Here is a 25,539-nt window from a genome sequence, read left to right on the forward strand (position 1 = left end):
CTCACTGTTGTTGTGGCTAACATGTTAGCAAACGGATAGCTATTTACATATCCAGCAGAAGCAGAATGTTCCGATTCATTTAGAGTTGTGTTTCTGGCCAACTAATGAATTTGAGTCCGACATTCATTCTCGTTTTAGCTGTTTTTGGTCTCCTCCAACTCCTAAAAGGAAAATCAGGCTCTTAAAGTTGCTAAATGCTCCACTTACTTCACTAGCTAGTTGCTAACTTTGTGCGTCTGCCATTTTGGTGCTGGGCAGTTAGCTAACATTGGCTTTAGTAGTGTTTTTGTACTAAAAACAGACAACCATAAAGCATTTTGTTTACCAAAACAGTAAAGGTGCGGCATAGAAACAAAAACAAAAAGCTGAAAAATGCTAAAATGCTCTATGGAGCTGCAGCATTACGTGTGTTTGCAACTTCAAGCAACACTTTACACATTTCATCCTTTGGTGATATGTAGATATGTATTAGTGCAGCTTTAATTTATAAACTATCAATCTGTAAAACCAATTTAAATTCAATATGATTTTCAATTTCATATTCATATTATAAATGTTTTTTTTTCTTTTTTTGTTAAATCAATAAAGCACATGCAAAGCAGACACTAAAAGTTAACAAAGTTTATTACATGTTTATATACAAACAACCCTGCAAGGCACACATTTGTTTAAATAAGAATATACAATACATTTTATTCTTGAAAGCAAACAGGTTTTAGTTTTGAAATATATATTAATACAAGTCTGTTTAGTGTTGGACACAGAGAGAAGGCCCCAAGTTGTGGATGTTCAATTGACACAAACAATAAAGAAAACAATCAAACACTTTATGATGTAAACAAATCAACATCTCTTATATGGTAAAATAACATTTAAATGTTGGACAAATTGTGTACAAAATGGACCATCAGTGCTATCTGATGAAGACTGTCCTCTCTCGTGATTCAATTATGCAAAACAGACAATATACACCATCCAATCGTATTATTTAAGAGCTCTGTACTTGTATTGTACTTGAGAAGTAGCTTAGCTGGACTGGTACACTTTCAGCCAACTGTTTGTCATCTATAAATACATGATTATGGAACAACCTTTGTCGGCAGGACTCGAAAAACACAAGAGCTCTTGTTCTGTACTTCACACACGCTGAGAGGAAATCAAACTGCAGTCCTACTGTATGACTAAGGCCATCCAGATTCAGGGAAGATGTCTTTTGTTAGGAGTTTTTCTCCAACTCATTTGTTAATCTAAAACACAATAATAGAAAAAAACAAAACTTTTCTAATATACTCTGTTAGTCATTTGTCTTTGTTAGGCCATCGCTGAGCACACTTAAAACAGGGACGAAGAGAAAAATAAAATAAGAAGTTGTTCAGCTGCAATGACAAATATATTTGATTTGGCATTTGGAAGTTGTCTTCCTTGAACATTCAGGGTAAAGGCAACTTAAGCATCCACATATAAAGCATATAGTTGTATTTGTTACATTGTTCAGTCGTGTAGCGATCAGTCAGTCGTGTCTGTCACTCCACTGAAGCTGCCTTTATAGAAAAAATGTTTGTCCAACATCAATCAGGACATTTGTGAAATAACTTTTGTTATGACTGCTCACAGCTCATAAAGGAAAGATTGAAAGATGAAAGGATGCTCGTGACAAAGGCCCGCAAAAACAAAACTGAACAATGGGGCAAAAAAAGATAAAATGGTTGAGACTTCAAGCTTAGAAACATTAAGATGCAGGCTGTCACTTCACACAGTTTGCCATCGTTAAGTGTGATGACCCACCGCAACGGATTTGACAGATGTCAGATCCCTTAAGTGGCTGCTGATCTGTAAAACCTCTCTTTACCTTACGACTACATGTTCAACAAAGGTCCATCAATGTTGCAGTTTTCTCTTCATTCCCCCAGAAAGACCAGCAGGTGCTCGACCAGAGACGATCGTTTTAGAGGCCGAGGAAGGGCCGAAAAGAACGACCACGTCCTCCGGTGTTTCAAAAGTCCTCTGGCTGTGTGTTTTATTAAACATTACTATTGTTGATGTTCCATGGTGGTCGGCCATTATCATGCCAGCAGGCCAAGTCGCTTGACCTTAGCAGACAGGAACGAGTGGATGATGAAGACGATGGTCTTGGGGCAAGAGTGGAGGTCCAGTTGCTAAAGAAGAGAAGAAAGAAAAGTTCATCATTAAATTATCAACACCTTTGACAAAAACATTACATTTTTAGAAAAGAAAACGACAAGTAAAGTGCTCCATGATAAAATATACAAAACATGTTAGAAATAAGTGAACTAGTATTTAAATACCGTTAAAAACATATTTAAACATCAGTATGAATTTAAAGTAATTGTGATTTTAACATGAAAGTTCATTTTTGACCCTGGTATAGTAAATAGTAGTTAGTAGTAGCTTTTTATGGAGCTTTCAACAACATGTCATGGTCTTCACCAGCAGATGGATTGACATGATTGTGATCTGACATTAGACTTTAATGCAATTATCCAATTCTCTCAATTAGAAAACACTCTTTACCAACTGCCAACCAGCCAAGCGAGCTGACATATTCAACTTAACAGCTCAAATATATGGATATATTTAAATAACACAAAACTGAGAAAACATTAACTTACAATCTCGGCTTCCGGGCCTCCAAAGTCGAGGAACATCATACGAACCCCGTCGTCTGAGGACATTCTTAGGCGCTCGAAGGGCTGCTGAAGCAGAATGCTTTTCCTGACACCCATCTCGTCAGTGAATAGTGTGAAACCCTCATCAATGTGGACTCCCAGGGTGCACTCCTTCCCGTTCCAACTACAGGCTGCCAGGTTAGAAAAGAAAAAACATGGATTAGATAGAGGCGAGGGAATAAAAAGGAAGGTAGTGTAATGATTTTACAGCACACAGCTATATTACATATTTCTTGTGTTCTCATTTAGTTGTGAGCTCAGTGTTGATACAGAGCTCAGGATTTGTATTTGCTGTATCCTATGAATGTGACACTGAGAGGATAACAATGATTCAAACAACAGTTATTGTTGAGAAAAGATAAGAGGTCTAAATTAGATGGAACGCTGATCCTAATCCTGATACTAAAATTAAAGCATTTTAGGTTTTAGGAAGAAGTCTTTCTGCACTACATCATTCTACCAGCAGAGGGCAATGCAACAGCATTACTAACCTGCACTGCCTGACTCCTCACATACTGGAGTAGGAGAACTACATTTCCACAAGGAACTTTGATGACTAACCTGCATAATAAATATATAAATAAATAAATATATATATATATATATATATATATATATATATATATATATATATATATATATATATATATAATATTATATATATATATATATATATATATATATATATATATATATATATATATATATATATATATATATATTATATATATATATTATATATATATATATATATATATATATATTATATATTATATTTATATATTAAAACCAAGTTTGAGTTTTTCACAAACATTCAGCCGGAAGAAATCTCCAGAGCTTGAGGACATTTTGCCGAAGACTACATTCCCTAAATCATTGTGCAAGAAACAATAAATCATAACTCCTAATCCTGTTTTGTGCGAAAGGTCTCTATTATGCAGTGAGATGTTTTTGTGTCTTCATTAAATAGAAACCACATCTTGTTCCCAAAGCCTTGATTGTTTGGATGAAATAGATTTGAGATATATTCAAGGACACAATTGAGGAGTTTGATTGATATTGTTAGCATGTTTTATTGTCAGAATTTAAAATATAGGCATGTTTACACATCTTTAATAGCTTGTCTTGCATTATTCAGTGTCAAAGGACCTGTCAATCAATTTGAGAGTGACAGCCGTGGTAGAGGGACTCGCCATCTATTCATATTTCGATCATGGATTGCGCCACAGAGCAAGTGTTTAGCATGCATTTTCTTTCGGGGGTTATTTTAGAGAGAAACAATGATGTACTGTTTGTACAGGCATTTGTATATAGATGTTTAAGCTTATAATGCTTACATAATTAAATCATTTTGTTTCCGATACTCACCATAAACGAGCAGGCTTTTACTTTCAACCACTAACAGAGGCAGCCACTGCAATTTGCAAAGCTGGCATCTCAACACAATTATAGAGTATAGAACTCCATGTCTCTCACCATGTGGCACATATCATTTAGTGAATTTATTTTATTAAGAAACTCGCAGGGAGAAGAGGGTACCCCAGTGGGAGTCAAACCTTTGAATTTTGGTTGCGTCATTCAGAACAAAACTTCAATGTTTCTAGTAATGGGTGGAGGAACTGTGTAGCAAGAATGAAGCTAGAACTGGGAGTCAAACACATCTCTGTATCCGTACCCGTGGTGACCTCCTTGATGAGCTCAGCAGCATTATGGCTGCCCTCCACCAGCAGATGAGTCCAGGTGGACAGCTCCTTGGCAGAATCCACCCGGAACACATGGGTCTCCACGCCTTGCTTAGTCCCCGAACGCAGGCCAAATGAGAGGTCGGAGTCCAGGAGAGGAGAACTTTTTCCTGGGCCGGAGTGGACCAGTCTAAAAAGGGGGGAGAAAGAATTCATTTAAAATCACAGAAAAGGATGAGCCAGAAGAGCAAATGAATGTGTGTGTGTTACAGAGAAAGTGAGATGTGGAGAGCACAGCAGAGAAAGAAGGAAAGGAGGAAAACACATGAGTCATAGGTTCTGGTTCCACTAATGTTTTCCAAATGAAGGTGACGTTATGAGGCAGAATGTCCAACAGTCCCGTTATGGAAAGAGTGAGCTGGGGCTCTCACGACGTGGCCAAAACAAGCCACAGGAAGGCATGTTAACTAAAATGGGACCGCTCAGGGTGAAGCGCAGACGTGTATTAAATGCCAAATGTGCTACGTGTGCTGATAAATATTGAGTTGCCAATGAGGTGTTTGTGTATATATGCAGGCGTCTGTGTGTTTGTACCTGGTAGCAATGAGCGGGTGACTCTTGGTGGGGCTGCCGAGGCTCTCTTTGCTTTCGGGCAAAGAGGGATACAGGAGCAGGTCTCTGTCGGTCAACATGGCCAGTACAGGTTTCTCTGGACCCTGGATCACCTGCACATTTGTAGCAGAGGAAGAAATCATTGAAACTCACTCACATGGTACTTAACGATTACCAATACATGACACATTTAATGCCCAGGGAAATCAGAGCACAAGCATATCACATATAGATAAACATAACATGCTAAATACTTGAGAGCAGGTGTTGCAGTATAGATCATGTACGTCTGTAGCCTTGAATACCTGCTCTGTAATCCAGCCCAGATGTTTGACCTCAATGCCAAGTTGCATGCTCTTCATCTCCTCCTTCACTCGTGGTAAAAGGTTGGCAGCTCCAGTCTGGATGGCGTTGTACCAGGACTGAGCCATGGCTGGGTCCTTTGCTCGCAGGAACACAGAGTTCTTTCTGCTGGCAGAAATCACCTCGAAATACCTGGCAGATGAGAAGACAGAGGGAAGCAAGCAGGGAGACAAAAAAGAAAAAGGAGAAAAGAGGCAGTTAGAGAAATAAAAGACAAAGAGGGAAACGCTGGAGGGTGAAGAGGCTTCAGATATTAACAAAGAATATGTGAAGAAGATGAGATAAGAAGTCCCTTTTAAAATATTCTCTGAGCCAATTTGTTATTTTCAAGTGGAGATCAGTCAGATTCTTTTCTGAAGGAATGTATGAACTACAAATCTAGATATTACGTCAAACTTGTTACACTCTGTACCTGTTCTCCGTGTCCGGGGGGCACTGTTTTCGGGACACCTGGCACATGCTCAGCGGGATGCTGCGGGGCTCCTTCACCTCAGCGGGTGAGAGTTCAGAGCCCCTCTGAGGTGTGGAGGGGGGAGAGTCCCAGGGGAGGCCGCCCCCAGGGGAACCAGAGTTTTTAAAGAAGGCCGACATCTCCTTGATGTACTTCACTGAAACAGAGCGAGGAGTGTGAGAAAGAATTAAACAAAGCGCACAGGCAGAAGGAGGACGAGAGGACTGAGCAGGGAGAGAAAAGGGAATGTGTGATGTGAATGTGGAGCCTGCAGGTTCGGAGACAAACTGAAAGCTGTGGCAGCACTTAACAGCTTTAAAAAGAAATTCATCTGGAAAGAATTCTCCGTCACTTCAGATTTCTCAGCTTTTATACAGTGCTTATCGTGCTCTTTCCTAACTAGGGCTTGCAAGGGGTCGAACATCTGTCCATACATTTTTCAATATTTAAATCTTTGGGTTATTTGGGTGGATAATGCACATAAATAACACTGCACTGCAATCAGCAGCTCTTCCATCACATGTGATCATATGCCAGCATCCCATTAAATAAGAAATGAGTAAAGTTACGACCCTGTGCGTGTCACATGTGCAGCCCACAGTACCGCACAGTCGAGTCAAAGAACTACATGCTTTCATTGAACTTTTCCATATCATATGTCATGTTTTAGTGATATTATATTCAACCAGCAGATAGTAGCCTAAAGCAAAGTAAATGTGCAAGCTAGCTTTTACCATGTATTTCAGTTTTTCATTTTGCTTTGGATTAGATTCAAATTCCTTTGCTTCTTGCCTTTCAAATGAGACCAATGTGCATATAGATCTTATGGTTCATTTTAGGTGTGTTCATTTAGTCTTTTCCTAGGATACAGTCCTTTTAATTCCCATGGAAAGTTTCCACCTTGAATATTTCTATTCTCTAATTACCCTTTGTCATAAGGAGCAGCAGCACATCACTACACTGGGATAGAAACCACACTATTTAGTAGTCTAGCTACATCATTTATTTAAGGATATTATTGTACCATATTATTTATTCTTATATATTTCATCCTCATAATTAAAGATTCAATTATTGTTAACAGATTATTTCTGCTCTTCTTGGTTTGTTTCCACAAAACTGGTCTTATATTATTTCATAACTAGTGTGTCATTTCAAAAGGTTACCCAATAAGTATTTACATTATCTTAATATTTACAAAATTGTTGCCCCACACTTCATATTTTGTTCCACCTTAATGACCATATCCAATATCTAAATGGCCCCTAATTAAAGAATGTGGACTATTACTTTAAAATACAAACCTTTGTGGGATTTTTACAATAACTATTGCAAACTATAATTATTAGAATTCTATTTGTTTTTTCTTTTAGGACATTGCCCAGCTGTATTCTGCTTACATGTCTTTATAAATGCACACACACACACACACACACACACACACACACACACACACACACACACACACACACACACACACACACACACACACACACACACACACACACACACACACACACACACACACACACACACACACACACACACACACACACACACACACACACACACACACACACACACCTCCAGTCATCTTGTGGTATGGGTTTGGCAGAAGTAGCCAGTGCTGGAGTAAAAATAGCCCGGAGGACATGGCAAGGCATGAGGCTGAAGGCTGAAGGCAGAGCTCTGGTTTCACTGGTGAAGAGTGAAGTGCTGTTCTTGCACAGTACAAGAGGCATGTAGCCAGAGGGCAAGCAGAAGACTCACAGCACAGGACAACGGGAGTGAAAGAGGGGGCTTCCACCGTTCCAAAAATAGAGCCCATGCCAGCCAGCCAGTCAGGCAGCCATATAGTTATTTCTGTAGAAACACCAAGCAGTGCATCATATCTAAAACTGTGTAGTGGCTCCTTCTCTCTAATTGTTTTATTTCACTACAAACAGTGCACTCGTTATTCTTCTCTTCCATCAGGAGGTGGCAGAGCGGCTCAGTGGTTAAAGAGAGGATCAGAAGTTATAGAAGAGTCCGAACTCTGAGCAACCTTAACACAACTACTCGCCTACCGACTTTGAATCACTGCGTATTTAATGTGTCAGTTTAAGTGACGGCTTTTAGCTTTCATACTTAGGACTCTGCTGTAGAAAAGCGTCACGTGGACTCAAAAGCGTCACGTGGACTCAAAAGGACACGACCGCCACGGATGTAAAGCTCGCACGATTGGCATCTAGCACATAAGGAGAGGCATCGCAGTGAAATGATATATGACGAGCAAGGCGAGAGATTGTTCGCTTGTTATCTCGTCCTTGGCACGTTGGAACAACAGTTATCAAATGTCAGTGCCAAAGCGAGCCATCTCCAGACGTTCTTATAAAAGTAATCCCTCCTTTCAGGCCACTTTAAAACCCTTAATATGAACAAAATCCCAAGGTTTTCAGTAAAGTGTCACTTTCTTGTCTCCCATGATTGGTACTAATGCTATATAGAGAAATGTCAAAAGCGAGAACATCATAAAACTATGCATTTAATGGCAAAGTAACTGCATGTACTCACACGCGGCCCTAAAGATGCTTTCACGTGGTCAGTGGTGAAATTGCTCTTTTCAGAAATTGCCAACCTCGGTTGCCGCTGACCTTTCAACGTGCAACCAATGAGATAACAGCTGTATGAAGCAACGCAGGCAAGCAGGGGAGGTAACCATAGAAACAAAACTAACTAGCTGCCTTCACCGCAAGGCTCTGTGCGCCCGACCTCGCAGTGAGCGCAGAGAACGTTTCCCATCATGTGACGGCATCTTGAGAAGGAAAACTGCCAGAACATCCGTTTAAGGAGAAAATGACTCAAGTTCTTTTTCAAGCGTAATAACAACATTTAAAACGGGCAGAACGTTATGTCTTAAGGGGACTTATGTTTCTGCAGAATAAAGGGCATGACCTTAATGCTGAGAACTATAAACATACAGTAGCTCCTCTGAGTCAGCAGAATGTTCACCGTCTTCCCGTCTGCACCTCCTCTTCTCTTTCACAATAATATTGTGCTGGATCTTTAATCTGTCTCTAATCTTTCCCTCTCATCAGATATGAAGTCAGTTCCTTTTCAGATTGGTTTGGGAAGTGGATTGTTTCCATATCTGGAAGGAGATAAAAAAAAATCTCTTGCCATTTAAGGTTTCTCTCTCAAATCACTGTGAAGAATTAGTTTACTCCCACTTTGGATTAAAAGTATTGAAAATGCCTCCCTCACATACTTTTCTTCTGTCTCCGTCTCTCTCACTCACTCAGGTCTACCAGTATGGTTTCCTGGGACAAACATTTACGACACACACACACACACACACACACACACACAGTCTCACAGTGCTCACACACTCGCATGGTTAAGCACACAAGCAAACACGCAAAGTGATGCATATCCAAACGCATATTTATGGTGTGGAATCCCCACGGAGTATCGAGGCTCAGTGCTTTTTTGATCCTGATTTGGTGTCGGCAGTACAGAACACCGAAAGCTGGCATTGAACCCTTGCTCAGATTTGTAATCTTTTTTTAACTTTTTCTTAGACAGATAGTTCCTGATTTAAATCAATAATAAACGGTATTTTATGCAGATACATTTCAGCTATGACTAGTTTTCAAGAATTCAAGACATTTTGGTTGGATGAACAAAAGGGTTTGTATTCTTTAAAGTGTCAGTGGAAACAGTTTGGCTTTGTTATGCATTGGTAACAAAACTCGGGTATCATATCAGTACTGGAATTGCACATTTCACCCAGCCTGATAGGTATCCGAGTAGGATGTGGAAGAACCTGAGTGTAAAATCACTCCTTCATTTCCACTGGGTTTTATATTCTACGCCTCCCTGACATTACGTTTGGTGTATGAGCTTGTCTGCATGCACACCCACCTCACCTAACCCAAATGCATTTGAAGGGTCTATAAAAGTTTACTCCTAGAGAATGTCACATGTTTACTTGCCTCATTTACACTTTGCAGAATCAGCTCAATGTGCCACAAAACAAGACGTACTGGGGGGGGGGGGGGGGGGGGGGGGTGTGTACACTGGGAACACGGAAGCAGTGAGCCACTAATATGTACCAGCTACAGCTTTGAAGTTGCTGTCAACTTGCATACATAATGTTTGATGGAAATTAGCTTATGTCCATTTGTTCCCATGCCAACCCATTGATGTTTGTACCATAGGGCAGCCAACTGTTTCCTTGTTGCTGGACCGAGTCCATTCAAAATTGATGTGGTCAATCTCAATACGGCCATAAGACTGGGAATGGAAATGGGATTGCCTACATTATTGTTTCAAGTGGAAGCCACCATCTCCTAAACCCTGCAACGATACTGAATAAGGAAACGCTGAAGTATCTCTCAATTAAGTCCTCTGGGTAAAGGTTACAGCTAAACGGGGAACTCAGTGATGGCTAAAACTGTTTCAGTCAAGTTCCTAAAAACTGTGTCGGAGAAAGTCAGGAGCGAAAAAGCAAGCTGTAGGTGCTAATATCTGGAACGTAAACAATGTTCTATTCTCAGCAGTCATTATTCTTTATTATGTAAGACTGAGTTTATGCTTGTGTGTCATGTCACAAAGTGCAGAACAGAATAGGCTGTGGAAAAACCACCAATCATAGCAAGTAGAAGGGAGATATTTCATTTTGTAAAGAGGCTTTACTATTATCCAAAAACGATTTCTAAAATGATCGTATTGGCGTTTCCCAGATTAGAAATGTCAGGAATTAGCTGGGGCCCCCACATAACAAATCAGACGAGATAGCTTTCAAACAGGCAGAAAAGGAGAGGAGCGAGGGATGGAGAATCGAGGGGGAGGAGGAAAGGAACGGACATGAAAAAGAGAGAGAAAGGAAGGAAGGAAAAGATTGAGAGAATAATAAAGAGTGAGACAGGCAATACAGAGAGACCAAACATACAGTTAAGCTCAGCCAGAAATGTTGCCATGAATACCAGTGGCGGCACATTCAATACAGAGCTAAAATTAGCTGAGATGGCACTGTTATTACTTTAGCTTATCTGGCAGCCAGCAAAACTACTTTTGTACTGAATGTGTGTGTGTGTGCGCGCGACTGTGTGTGTGTATGAGGAGTTTCTTCGCTTCTTCTGCAGAATCTGCCACTAAGCTTTTCCTGCTAAAGTCTTTACATTGAACCTCACAAATCCTGACCAGACACTTTCAGCCAATTCAGTTTTGAAAACCTTTTTTCCTTTTACAGTTCTCTGAACGACCAAATTGCCACACGTTTAAATTTCCAAACTGTGCTCAGCCATCACTCTCCATTGTGTTGATTGCCTCATGCATACACACACACACATACATAGGTCTACCTACACTGCATCAACCTGACCCTCTGTGTGCATCCACAACACACTCTGATGGTTTAAGGATATTGACAATTGCTTCTTCTTCTACAGGTAATCAGAAAACCAGTAAGTTGATGTAGTTGGCAGTGATTATAATGCTTAAAAACATGCGGTCAAAAAAAGCGTTAGTGGCTTGTAAAAGGCGAAACAATGCTGCAAAGCCGAACCCCAACCCTTCCTCCCACTGGTTACCGTGGGAGCAGCTGGAATGTCATTGGCCAGTCAGCGACCTCAGAAGCATGCTGCTGGCTCTGTAAACCATGTCAGATGAAGAATGCACCAATGTTACATCACCAGCAGGGACAAAACAACATCATAACTGCAAAATAACACAAACACTTACTGTCTTCATTCAGTACATTGAGGATCAATCGAGGTAAAAGAAAAGTAAAGCCATTACTGAGCCCTGTCTGCAAATCATAAATTAGATCGTGTTGAAAATTAGGACTTTTACGTTCTGTAACAATTGTGCAAAAGAGGTTGCAACTAAATATTAGAAAGCTGTTGCTTATATTTTACAGATTCAGTAAACAAACTGGAAAGGAAAAGTAACATGCGTTCAATGTTAGCAAATTTCAGATCATACCAGCATATGTTGGCAGAAATCGTAGTACAGAGTACAATATAATCATTAAAGCAGCTTTTTTCCACCAAAAATGTTTATTTTACCAACCAAATCCAACTTGTTAATATCCACATTAGTCTAAAGAAAAGTCAGTCAGGCTCTAAAGTGCAGAGATATGCATTGTTTTCTACTCTTACCAAACCCTCAGGTGGTGTCTATGTCTGTTTTGAGGCATGTGTGTACATGCGCAAATTAAAAAGTGTATGTCATGCCTCTTTTTTCAGTGATCTCTGTGAGATCATGTACAGTTACCTAATAAATGTCAGGTTTATGTGTCCCCTAGTGTTTCGCTGATTTATGTGCGTCTCTTTCTGGCAGCGTCAGTCAGCCAAAGAAGATTTCCCCTGTTCTGAATGATTTAGATAAGTTCATTGTTCCGATCGCCCATCTCATTAAAATCATGGATACATGCCAACACTGGGAGGTGTAAGGTATGTATGAGAGAAGCTGAGAGTGAGTGTGTGAGTGTGTGAGTGTGTGAGTGTGTGAGTGAGTGAGTGAGTGAGTGAGTGAGTGAGTGAGTGAGTGAGTGAGTGAGTGAGTGAGTGAGTGAGTAGAGCATACCGGATCAGACATTTCTTAATGAATTCACATACTGCCAAAGCACAGATTTCATTAATTTGCATAGTGTGTCAGGAGAGTTAATTATCCTAATTCAAGTGAAAGTAAAGGAAACGTGAGCAGGATCTGGAGGACAGTGAAAGAGAGGTTGAGCAGCAGACATTTCCACTTTCCAACTTAGTTTTTTTATTTTTTATGATTTGTTTCCTGCCCGAAATGCAAGAAAACTCAAATTTGTTTTGCTCGGTGAGATTCAAAGTGGTTACTTGCTGTGTGCCTTAAGAACCTCATTTACAGTTTGTGTCCTTCTGTAATGAGGCAAATAAAAGTCATTTAACATGCGATTCTCAATTTGAAATAGCCATGGGCTTTGGAACAAAACTGGAATAGTTTATGAATGTCACTGAAAAGTTACATGATGAATGATGAATTATTTGTGTATTTATGTATTTTATTCAGAAAAATGGCCTCATACACCCCCTCCCATGCCTATTACCCTACCCCCCCCTTTCCTCCATTCCCGACATGCACATGCTGCACAATACTGTGCGATGGTTCAGTGGAGACTAAGCCTGTAATGAAGTGAGAGAGTGGCACAAAGACTGGGCCACCAATTTATCGGGGGCCCCGGACCAGAGCAGCTGGGTTCAGAGGGGGCCTGTTAAGCAAACTTTGACGCCACAGAGGGACAGAGGGTCTGAGGGAGAGTTGTGATTTAATAAAGCTATGTTATTTTGCAAGTTAATCCATTCCCTCGCTGAATCGAAGCACAATGTCCTCACGGGGCCGAGACATTTAGGACGGCAACTAAAGCAAATACACCTCAGACTGCAGGAGATGATGAGTTGATGATTTAAATACACACACATTGTAAAGAGAGTTTTCTTTGCTCCTTCTCCACTGTTTTCTATCCAAAATCTTTAACGGTAATGAATAGTAGCAGCACGCTTTCAATACTGCAAAAGAAGATTCATATGAATTTTCTTTTCGCCGTATAACACTGTGTCACGTTCACCACACACAGACAACACTAGAGGACAGAAAAACTATCCTGTCATCATAGTACAATATTTAATGTGCCACTACTGAGGATTTTCTAAATAACTTGAAAAGTAGAGTAAAAAAAAGAAAGAAAAAAGTTTGAGTTTCCTGAGCAACGGCTTTATTTGTGATTGTTTACCTGAAAGAATTGGAGCACCAGCTGGGTGGGATGTATTTCTCTGAAAAGTGCCAAATACATCGTCAGTAACAGCATTACATAATCTTGTACCCTGGGAAGACCCAGATCTGGTGGATGTGTAGGAATCCTAAATTGAAGGTTTGTCAGTAAAAGAGGCCCGACATCAATGCATCCAGGTTAGAGTAAAGGCAGCATATGGAAGCACATATTCTACCAGAGGAGATACACCATGTGAGCTGCGTGCGTCTTTAAGTCTGCTTGTGATGCGTTGGCGTCAAATGTGCGGTGGTGAAATGGAAGCAGGAAAGAACTGGCCAGCTATTTTTCCGTCGGCGACTGCACACTGGAAAATGTACAGACAAGCCTTTTCACTAACACGCTCTCATTCCTCAGTTTCACAGGCAACTCCACTTATCACACTTGAAAATAATAATAATAAAAGCAAAAATATGTTTTATCTCCAAGTGAGACTACCCTGGATCAGTGAAGGTTATCTGAAAACAGCTAATTGATAAGATTTTCATTTAGTCTGCAATTAAATCACACCACATGGACCCGAACATTTCTATATCTAGATAATGATACATCTGAAATTAAGAAAAAAAAAAACCTTTATCTTTTAGCTGTTAAATAATTTGCTTATATCTTTCAGAGCTGAAGAGAAGAAAGCAAAGTGGGCCTTGAGAACAAAGATCAAATAGGTAGTAAGAAACTGGAGGGATGTGGCTGAGGGATTCAGGAAGGTTTATTTTCAAAGTAATAATTATACTGTCACAAGAGCGAGAGCCAGAAAGTTTTAATTGGGTGATGAAGTACATGCAATGTCATGGTGTAAGTGCACGGCTTCAGTATCAAAACTGGTTGGCTTCATACGTTTATATCTTCACTGACATCCCACAAGTACATTTAAAGTAGACAGAATCTAGGGGAGAATCTGATCACATAGTCTAGTTTACCATGTGTTTATTAATTGTGCACAGGTTCATCAGTAAACCGTCCGTGTTTGACATGCTCCACACTTGAATATTGCCAAATGCAGATGTACTTCTCAACTAGCAATTAAATTTGATGGACAGGTCATAAAAGAGAGAAAAAAAGTGTTGTTTTTTTTCAATCCACAACTTTAAATTGGTCTTCCAGTTATGAAATAAGTTTTATCTGCAAAAGATATCACAACAACTTTGTCTAATGGACACTATCGTGCACATTTATAGATGACAGTGAAAGTCAGCAAAGCAAGGAATGTGACAGTCACAGACGCTCAGAAAACAAAAGTTAGCGCAATTTAATCTATAAAAAAGGTTGAACATTGTCCAGTAATATTGTGTAAATTATAAAAAGCCATTTTACACTGTTAGTCACATTTTTATATAACCAAATCATATTTCAAATGCAACTGAAATAACAAACCGAGTGTGTGTTTTGATATTTGATGAAATGCCAGCCGGGACTGGGATCTGAGAAGAGTCATGGCTTCACATTGCTTACACCATTAGTATTGCACCTGAGGGTTGTGTTGGGCCTATACTTCATGAAGGTAATAAAACAACAACACAAAGCCTCCCGTTCTCTGCGGCAAGACGGCAGAGACTAAATTAATGCAACATATAGAGCTGCAGGAATGAGTCCTAAAACACAGAAATGAGTTAGCAGTTTAGCACTTGTGGTTCCCTCCTCTCAGGGTCAATGGGTTTTTTTGAATGGGTTTTTTGTTAGAAGCCTAAAATAAGGTCTGTGGTTATCACAAGCCTAAGAGATTTCAAAAATACGTCATCCCTGCAGCACTCTATGGTCAACAGCAGCCCCGGCCATATACACTGGATCACTTCTTACTAGAAGTAACTCAAAGTCACTAACAGAAATAGCTTACTGTATCTTAGTGTGCACGTTTGAGTCATTGAGCCAGCATCCATTAGCTCGCTTCATTGACATAAAACACGCTTGGTCGCCAGGTTAAGTCTGTCCTATTTGTGCTAGCCGCCACACTAGCTAGTAAGCCGGTCGATCAGGAGGAACCCAGACTGACTGCTGAACCCGGCCGGTATCTATATTTCATCCGTTCACAGCAACAGCCAAGAACGCATATGTCAATATGAAACCGAAATGCGTGCATTATTAAAATAATGATAATACGTTTAACCGACTAGTATAAGGGTAGCAATGCTTAAATCTACTAGTTGACTAATCGCACACATCTCTACTCTCCGTGTCGTCACACTTAAACCATGCCCGTGGCGGCCAGTAGTTTCTCACATGATGATGATGATTGGTCACTTACTTAAAGCCTGACGAGACGGATTTTCATGTGATCTCGTGATATCACGAGAATCTTGCTGTGCAAGGAAAGTCTTTGTCACCAAAGTTCAAAATCAGCCGTGTGTGTCTGTTAGTAATCAACCGCTGTTTTGTATTGATGACAGAAGATTTTACCATGTTTCTCGCACAGTGTGAAGGGGCTTTTAGAAATTACAGCACCCCTATTTTTTTGCTGGATATTCTCATAAAACTCCATTAGGGACACAAGACACTCAAACACAAGCTACTGGAGAGAGCACTACACAGATATCCCAACTCTCACTTCTCTAACTGGGCTGTGGCAGCTTCGCCCAAAGACGCCACCTGAGAATTTGCAGCTGGAAACTGTGAATTAAGAAAATCTCACTTGCCTCCCTGACTACCTGTATGGTACGATCCAATAAGAGACATGGGCCGACCTCTGAATCAGCAGTACAGGTGTGTGTGTGTGTGTGTGTGTGTGTGTGTGTGTGTGTGTGTGTGTGTGTGTGTGTGTGTGTGTGTGTGTGTGTGTGTGTGTGTGTGTGAATTCATATCCAAGTGCATGTGCTTGCAAACACGATCACAGTCTATTTACAGATTGTATCTGGTGTGAACAGCCAACACGACGAGGCTGCTTCAACAACATAACCTGTACTTGTACGGAATGAATTTCAGACAAAGACTGAATGGTACAGACAGTCTTAGCCAGCAGCACGCTGTGTCCCAATGCGGAGCTTTAAACTTTACTGCCGAAAGTCATTATATTCCATAAATCACTGACTTAACCAGACTTGAATCAGAGCAGAAAGATAGGGCTGGAGTATCTATCTCTGCTGGTTCTGCTTAATAAGACTATATGGTATGTATCTTCTGTTCAGGGGCTAGAATTCACACATGTCCTTGAAGAGCTTGTAGATATGAAATACGATTTCTAGCCCTTAAAGCAAAATGTAACTCAAACTGCTCCTCTGCACTCTTCAGCTTTGTGAAGGGCTGCCTGTCCCGCCCTTGTATTAATAACCTAGATTAATGTAACATTATGAACAAATCTTTGGTGACTACATACAGAACCAAAACTACCAAGTGGGTGAACAGCAAAGTGTTGCATAACACACAACTTGTATGTCTGCATGCAATTGAAATGTAGTTCAAGTTCAAGTATTTAGTGTTGAGAGAAGCACGAGTTGTGTGCACGTGTGTGTGTCAGAGAGCGATTAGGTTTGGGGTTAGCTCTTATTGAGAAGGCTGACAAAGCATCCTTCAGATAATACTCATCACGGACACACACATTAACCTGGTCTAAACCTCACCTCAGGCACTCCTGAAACACATTCTCACTTGTGCATATTGAATGATTACAGACTGACCATTTTAAAAGCAGTATTAATGCAGTTCTAGAGGAATTATGTAGTCAAATGTATTAAATACAGTCAATAGTACAACTGGGACTTCTTATTAAAAGCTATAATGAAACTTTAAAATATAGCCAGTGTGAAAAGCATGATCTAAATGACTCTAGCCCAATACAGGTTGCCTCTTATCGTTAGGTCCTTCTAAAGGAGGGAGCTGCGAAATCAACATGAACATAGAAACAGATCATCTTCATTATAGAAAATAACTTAATTTTAAAGTTATTCAGCTTTTCATTACACTATCTTTGAATGAGCACAAATTCAATTCTTGGAATTTATGAAACAACCTTTAAGATAGCCTTCTTTCTGATTAAAAATATTATTTTATACTGTAAGCATCTCTGCCTTGTTGCAGCTCAGTCTACTTCTATTCTTATCCAACAGAGCTCACTGTCCGTGCCGGCGCATGGAGCGCATCCTGTTAGAAATCGGTGGTGATTATTTCTCCAATATCTGAGTGCAGTCCCATTTCTCACATGCAGTTTATTATGTCTTACTTAAACTGCATGTCACGGATTTTCCCTGAGACAGTGTAATACTCTTCTTTTGTTGTTATTTGTAAACAATCCGTAGGTGGACGTGGCACACCGGCACTTGTTCTAGTCATGCCAGAGTCGTGTCCAGCCAACGGCTTTCTTCTCCGAAGCAGACTACAAATAACTAAAACAAAAATGTAGCCGGAGCAAAATTAGATAAACATTGGCCACTGCCAACGACAAATGTTATCTTATTTGTCAAAAGGCCTATGGCAGTCAAGAAGACAAAAATCACCCGATACTGATGTTTGACCAATAAATCGGTGCATCCCTACTGTGTTGACAGTCTGGCCCCGCATGCATGTGAGTCGTGTGTTTGGCTAGCTAATCACTGCTGCTTTGCACTGCACTCATACAGCGCTTACCACTGATAACGCCGCCCCGACCCACAGTGTTCCCCTCGGGTAAACACTGTTAGAGATGTTGCCGTTGTTTGCGCTGTTAGAACCATAAGCTGCTAGCCACCGGCTCAGCCGTCGGCATGTTGAGAGCCGTGTGGAAGCCATCCCTATGCTTTAAATTCCGTATTGAGATTATTTAAAGATGAGCTACACCCTAAGAAGTTCACTTAAAAAGGACCAGTGTGAAGGGTTTAGTGGCATCTAGCAGTGAGGTTGAAGATTGCAAACAACTGCTGCTCACCACTTCCTTTCCAAGTTGTGTTGAAGAACCTATGGTGGCCTAGGTAATGTAAAAACCAAACTCTCTAAAGCCAGAGTTTGGTTTGTCCATTCCGGGCTACTGTAGAAACATGGTGGTGCAACATGGTGGACATACTTTTCCCAAACCCATTAGACTTTGTACAAAGTTGATCAATAGTTCACGCTTACATATTGGTCAACAGCCCAATGGTAATAACAGAAATTATCCTGAAATTCAGTCTGACATTAAGCTATTCCCCTCGCCAAGTACAAAAACGGACCTGACCAAATGAAACAAGACCATCAAACTTTCTCATCAGACCAAAGCCAAATTATACTTTTTAAAAAGGTACGTTTCAGTCTAGGTGCCAACCGGGAAGAGCTCCCCACATGTGATAACAACACAAAAGAAGAACGATTATTTTACCATTTCATTAATTTAGCATTGTGAAACAGTACTGTATCTCTATTGCGTTTCTCCTAACGTACATATATATTACCGTTTTGAAGCTCCGAGTTTGGTATTCTGACCGTCGCCATCTTGTTTATTTGCAACCAGAAGTGACACGAGAGGGTGGAGCTAAGTACAACCGGACACTGAGTAAAGCATTGTAGGCGACCAAAATTCTACAATTAACTTTCACGATCTGAAAACACTAGGGCTGGACCCGAATATTTGACTTTTCGGGTCCTACCCATTTCTATAGTCAATGTAACATCCAACCCCTCCCTATTGTGGCAGGTTTTCAGCTTAAACCCTTTTGCATTCCGTCTGCTTCCAGTAACCCAAACTGGTACATGAATGAGGTAGTTGTACAACAGCTCTGCACAGCCGCTCATCCAGTGTTACATTCTTCCTCTTTGCTACAAAACATGGTGTACTTTGACTTCTAGGATACATTAACATCACTCACACATATACACATTGACATACATCTGCTCCCCATGTACAAACTCCCATGCACACACACACACACACACACACACACACACACACACACACACACTCCTATCCTTCCTCTTTGCTTTACACCATGTGTGTAAGTATGTGTAGTATGTGCTTGTGTGTGTGATTTTCTATCAGGCCCTGGTTGCTTCTTACAGTAGTGGAACATGCCTCGCCTTGGTTGGCAAGCTGTTGTCAATGATGGATGCATTTTCAGTGAGAACAGAATCCAAATTAAGAGACACAGCGGGACAGTTGAGAGGCCAGTGCTACATGCTGTAGCTCATCCAGTCCATGTAGAGCTGCTTCACATGTCTGCAGTCTTTTTTTATTTCTGTCTCAATTTATTTTTCATTTCACATCTGTAATTGTTGCTTCATAAAGCCATGTTTAACTGTTTCATGATGTTCTCACACTTGATGTTCTCTGATTCATAAATCTCCCATTTTATTGTGAGCGCAACCCTGTATGAATCCGTAACTCTGCTATAACGGAACATTCAGGTGTGATAATAAGGTGTGTGTGACTAGGAAAATGTCGAGGTGACCTATGTACCTCTCTCCTCCACCCCCTTCCTTTCTCTCCTCACATATACACACAAAAACACATACACTTGATGATGCAGCCTGTCTCACACACACACACACACACACACACACACACACACACACACACACACACACACACACACACACACACACACACACACACACACACACACACACACACGAATGCATCCATGCACAAACACACGTCAGGCTGTAAATGTCGCTGGGAGGAAATGAAGGCCCCTGTGGTTGTATGGTTTCATCTGGTCTGTTATATTTATCTGACCCTCTCAGGTGTTACTGTTCCTCTCCCGCGAACAAACATTGATTATTCCATCACCATTTAGATGTAGGGTGCGACAGGAATACAGAGGAAGAGGAGCAGAGGGCATCCTATTGGAAACATATAGAAAGGCTATTTTCTTTCCTTTCAAACAGACAGATTGACTATGCACAAAGGCTTATTTATGGCAAGAGGTTCAGGAAAAGCAGGAGGCACAAGGTTTTACACATATTGACATTCAACGGTGCTGCTGTTTTCTTCTGCTGTTGGCTGCTAAGCAACTGTGTGGGACATAAAACCACATGATTTATTAAAAAATCTATAAAGTGAACAATTGCAAAACTATGAAAACATCCTTCACCTTGATTATACTGCTTAAGGTATGAGGCAGAGCTCAGCATTAATACCCTGCATGTGCAGTTGCACCATTACAAATTGCACTAATCTAAGCGAGCAGAAATCTGTTTAATACAAGCTATCAAAAAATATTTCTTCTTCTTCTTAACTTCCAAAAGAGTCAAAAAAGGAAAAATCCTGCCACAAGCGCAGAATGCAAATCAGGCTTCTAATGTAACTCCCTTAAATGTTGCGAAAAGTATTTATCTGACAGATTCAAGTATTACTGTTCATTTATTCCAGATATTTTAATGTGATGGAGGCAGTTTCTCCTTGATCTCCGTCAAGGCCGTCTGTGTTGTGAATTTCACAGAGTGATGAAAACTGCCTCGAGCGCAGCAGTGGTAGCTTGTTTGTTGCTGTGCACTTGTAAGAGAGACTGTTACCCTGACCTTTAACACTGTAGTGGTGCCAAGAAGGAGTTTGTTTCTGACTGTGTTTCTGAGTATCTTGATAAAAACGTGTACTGGTACAAAATTGTACTTGAACCCCATGTCATATGTATTCACAAGTATTTGCACAAATACTTTTGAGGAAACAAATATGTTCATTCTTCTCATTTCCTCTATTCCTTAAAAATACTCCAAAGCTCCTCGCTACAGATATATGCGTCCTACAGTCCGACAATCTCCAGGTCAGACTGACATAAATGCACTGACACGAGCGAAGGAATAGCAGGACTTCTAAAATACTCACATGCATGCACGCACACACACGCTCAACCCTTTCCCCTCAAGTGAGCCTCCAAGCCTCTTTCGTTTCCTCACTCCTCCATCAGATCCTCAGGGGGAAGGGAGCCCCATGGAATGATACGACGGATCACAGAGCAGCGCTGGTTGAGCCGTCTGATATCAACACTTTTCTGCCTAACTGTGAGCAAGTAAGGAAGGGGGATCGGCAAATGATTTCCCCTGGCTGTATCTGCTCCGCTGACTGAAGTTACTGACACCAGCCCACTGTGCAAGCTAACTCACAGAAATGCTCTCACACAGAAAGCGTGTAACTTCGTTGTTCCTTTTTTTTTCTCAAAAGGAAACTTTATGTCCTGTTTCACAAGTTATTCTTACTTCCGTTTATTGAACCTGTTTAAAGAAAAACACACACACAACAAGTTTAAGGGTTTGTTTCCCACAGTTCCCAAAGAAACTTTTTGAACATACTGGGTTTCCATCTGGAAGCATACGTTGAGAACACCTACGGTTCTGAAGCGTCAGTTTTGAATCACATCGCTGAACATAACTGTTAGCTTCTGTTTAGACTCTGTGGGTGAGCCCTCTCTCAAAATATGGACTTTGACACACAGAGAATATACAGATCAATAGAACAAAGAAGAATAAAAGTGTCAACTTTTGTGGTTCGTGATGGAAACATATTCTTTTTGAAAAGTAACATCTTGTATAAAACATCAAACTTTGCCTTCAGACACGGTGTATTAGTAGCAAGAGAATTTCCAATTCAACCCAGTGACTTGAAGTCATATTCGTGTGAGATGAAGGATCCTTGTGATGCAATCAGTTGGCAAGACTGAAGAAGACAACTGAAGATTGTTTTTAATCCCTTTTCTTCTGTCCTCACAGATAAAGATCACAACTATGTTGTTTCACACCTGACTGATGCTTTTAGGAAAACGTGCATCAACAAACACATCCGACAAATGACTAAACTGCAAGAATGAGACAGAAAAAGAGGGAGACAAGAGAGATACAGTACATTAGCTGTGGCAGCTCACGTGAGCGAGTTAAGAGCAAGAGGAAGGAAGTACCCGCCTGCAGATACCAGCTGACTCCACTGCAAACCATCCTACAGTATACACAGCAGGTCTTACGCTATACGTTCTCCATAGTTCTCAGTCCTGACATGAACGGCAACAAAGTACTTTCTATCAGTGTCAACAGTGTTTGATGGTCGGGACAGTTGCTCATTAGCATGCTGAGACGCTCAGGAGGTGTGAACCACAACACTATTCGCAAACTTTGATTTCCTCTTACTATTTCAGTTCAACTCATTATTTTGATGTTTCAGAGGAAGTCTGATCAAAGTTCTGATTCAACAGATTGTCTCGCTCAGCTCATCAAATATGGCCCTGAAGGGAAAATGAGCCAAAGTGCAGCAAAACATAATAAAGTATCAAAAGTTCCCCTCGTTTGCATCTATGTATTTATCCGGAGCAGTGCAGTGTAGACAGGGAAGTGCTCCTTGAAAAAGGAAAACTATCCTTACCTTCAAGGATGACTTCTTTGCCAGTTTTCTTCAGCGCTTGCACAGCCTCATCATGTGTTGCCTCCCGTAAGTCATAACCATTGACAGACAATATGGCGTCACCAACATAAAGCGCCTCAGTCTGGTCAGCAGCCAGGCCCTTAAAAATCTTGGAGATGAGGATTGGCATCTTGTTCTCCTTCCCGCCTGCATGAAAAAAGAAGGGGAAAATGTTTCATCTTACATACATATATTTCTACAGGAACCTGCTGCTCATTATTAAACATAGTTTCATACATTCACATTCACAGTGCAACCATAACCCTCAGCGTCTGACCCCTGATCAGCGTTATTGGAGCAGCTGGGAATTAAGTTATTTTCTACTTACAGATTCCATGCAAAGTGCAAGTGCTTATGCTAAGAGCAATTTCCAATATGGCATGTTGGCATAAAGGCTGTGGAATATGGCACTTGGAGCAAATTCAACTTCACACTAAAAGGTAGTTTGCAAGTCAGAAGGAAAGAAGATAATGTCTGAAATAAATACTGAGAGTGCAACCCAGGACAAAGATCACAGCTTAGTTTAATACAAAGAACAGCACATTATTATGTTGTCCAGTTACTGCGTGTTATACATGTACACAAGTCGGCTTCACAATAAGAAAACTCCACAACTAATTTGATTCCAACCACTGCAATCCTCATATTTGTACTCTTGTAAACTGCAATCTCTCTCTCCCTCCCTCTCCCTCTCTCCATCTCTGTCTCCCTCTCACATCTCCCTCCCCTCTCCCTCTCTCTCTCCCTCTCTCTCCCTCTCCTCTCTCGTTAAATGAAGGTCAGCTGGATCTGCCTCTTGCTGTGGGCTTCCAGTCTCCATGAGAAATATGGTCATTAATGTCAGCTGGCAGATGTACTCTGGCCTTGGGGCTAGTGAGAAGTGATCTAAAAGAGGATTACGTTTAATTAATTTGAAATACATCTTCCACAGGTTGCTTTCTCTGGGTGATTCCTTTGGATTTAACTCAAGTATATCCCTTTGGAGGCCACTGCCTGCTGACACACTTTTACTATGCAGTTCAGGTTTGAGAAAGAGGGATTTACCAGCTACTTGACCGATCCGTGACATCAGGAAGTTGTTTACTGCATCACTGAGTATTAGAAGTGAGGTGATGCCCTTTACTTACTGAGTCTCTGAATCGTGATGTGTTGGCACCGGGACAAAGACAATTTGCAGAATTTCCCATGATAAAGACAACCGCATAATGTTATGCACAGTGGAAAGGAAAAGTGCACGTCTGGCATTAAACAGTAGTCCATACACTGATCTAATAATGTAGCATTTAATATGCAAGCAGTTGTACGTTTAAGTGGGGCTGTTACTGTCAGACCAGAGCTGAATAAATAACAAGAGCAATTCTGGGCAACTTTTAAGTATCCTACAGAGACCTGAGCATGTCAGAAATGAAACTCCATACTGAATACTGCTATAGGTGGGGGAGACAGGGGACCATCATGTACAGGTTTAGTCATGCTGAACACTGTAACCCTCTAGAGAGACACGGTGCGATTCTGACTGTCTGCTCGTTATGGATGAACCTGCAGAAGGACCAAAAAGATATGAGCATGGTGTTTGCCACAACACCACTAGCCACTACTATGAACTGTATTTCCCCTTTATATCCTGAGGCATAACCAGTGGGTTCGGTTATTTCATTTCCACTTAAAGGCTCAAGTAAATGGATGCCAGGTATACAGACTTTTCTACCTCACTCATCGCAGGCCAAAGCTAAAATATTATCTGTTTACCATTTCATTTCATGTGGGTTTTAGGCTATTTTCAGATCTGCAAAATAATTATTTTTTTCTTCTTTGAATTACCTTATATATGAAATGTGCTGTGCAAATAAAGTTGCTTTGTGTTACCTTGTAGAGAGCATAAAGAAACTGAGCTCTTATACAATTCTTTGTAACAAAGGGAGATTGTTGTGTACGGTTCGGAAGGGGAGCCAAACTATTTGACTCTGTAGGTAGAAGTGGTAGACTGTGTATGTACAATACCCGAGGGGACTTTCTGTGGAAATGTATTGATGGGGAAACTGTTGGTCTGATCATTGCTTTCTGGTAATCTGACACTCACTTGGTCCTTTGCGGATTTGGCCACATACTTTAAACATGAAGCACTCTTAGGAACAGTAACATTATTAAAGTAGATTATGCAGGCACATACAATATGCAACAAGGCAATGCCAAATCTAGAAGCTTTTTGGAGCCATTCAGCAAAAGAGCTTCAACCACAGAAGAAGCGCTGCTCCTTTCAAACCTAATGTTTCAAAGTGAAACTGATTTGAAATAATGATGCCGCTTGTTTCTCAACAGTTTACAGTCATGCTGACACATGCCTGTACGTATTCCCTGAACAGTACCTAACATAATAACACATTTGTGGTTCTGAATGTCGAGTTGAATGACCCCCATCCAAACCTTCCCCAGCTGATTTGAGGATTACATTTGAATACCCTCCTGTCACAAGTTTCTTCTCTAACCTTCAGGTTACCTTTTCACCATAGTAAATGACATTGCTCTGAGTGCTTGAAGACTACATAGTATTAGCAATACACAAACTGTAGACTGTCTGTATTGCCTACATGAAGTATTTAAAGATTTAAAACTAGATCCAGCAATTACTGAATACCGGGACTGTTGAGCAGGAAAGCTCCCATTGATTTCAAGTAGGCTATTTATAGAATGTACATTTA

At 40.6% G+C, this 25,539-nt stretch overlaps 1 protein-coding gene across 1 annotated transcript in view; it reads right to left on the minus strand.

Annotated features, from left to right (window-relative positions):
• Nucleotides 1-606: 606 nt before the first annotated feature.
• snta1 (syntrophin, alpha 1) overlaps nucleotides 607-25,539 on the minus strand; it is a 29,033-nt gene continuing 4,100 nt past the window's right edge. Inside the window, exons 2-8 of the mRNA XM_029432580.1 lie at nucleotides 22,802-22,987; nucleotides 5,757-5,952; nucleotides 5,287-5,476; nucleotides 4,964-5,094; nucleotides 4,363-4,559; nucleotides 2,631-2,818; nucleotides 607-2,156 (exon numbers count right to left, since the gene is read on the minus strand). Coding sequence (XP_029288440.1) covers nucleotides 2,064-2,156; nucleotides 2,631-2,818; nucleotides 4,363-4,559; nucleotides 4,964-5,094; nucleotides 5,287-5,476; nucleotides 5,757-5,952; nucleotides 22,802-22,987 — 1,181 coding nt within the window. The 3' untranslated portion in view covers nucleotides 607-2,063. The remainder of the gene's footprint in view (nucleotides 2,157-2,630; nucleotides 2,819-4,362; nucleotides 4,560-4,963; nucleotides 5,095-5,286; nucleotides 5,477-5,756; nucleotides 5,953-22,801; nucleotides 22,988-25,539) is intronic.

Source organism: Cottoperca gobio, chromosome 5 (genome assembly GCF_900634415.1).
Source record: "Cottoperca gobio chromosome 5, fCotGob3.1, whole genome shotgun sequence".
NCBI classification, from domain to species: Eukaryota; Metazoa; Chordata; class Actinopteri; order Perciformes; family Bovichtidae; genus Cottoperca; species Cottoperca gobio.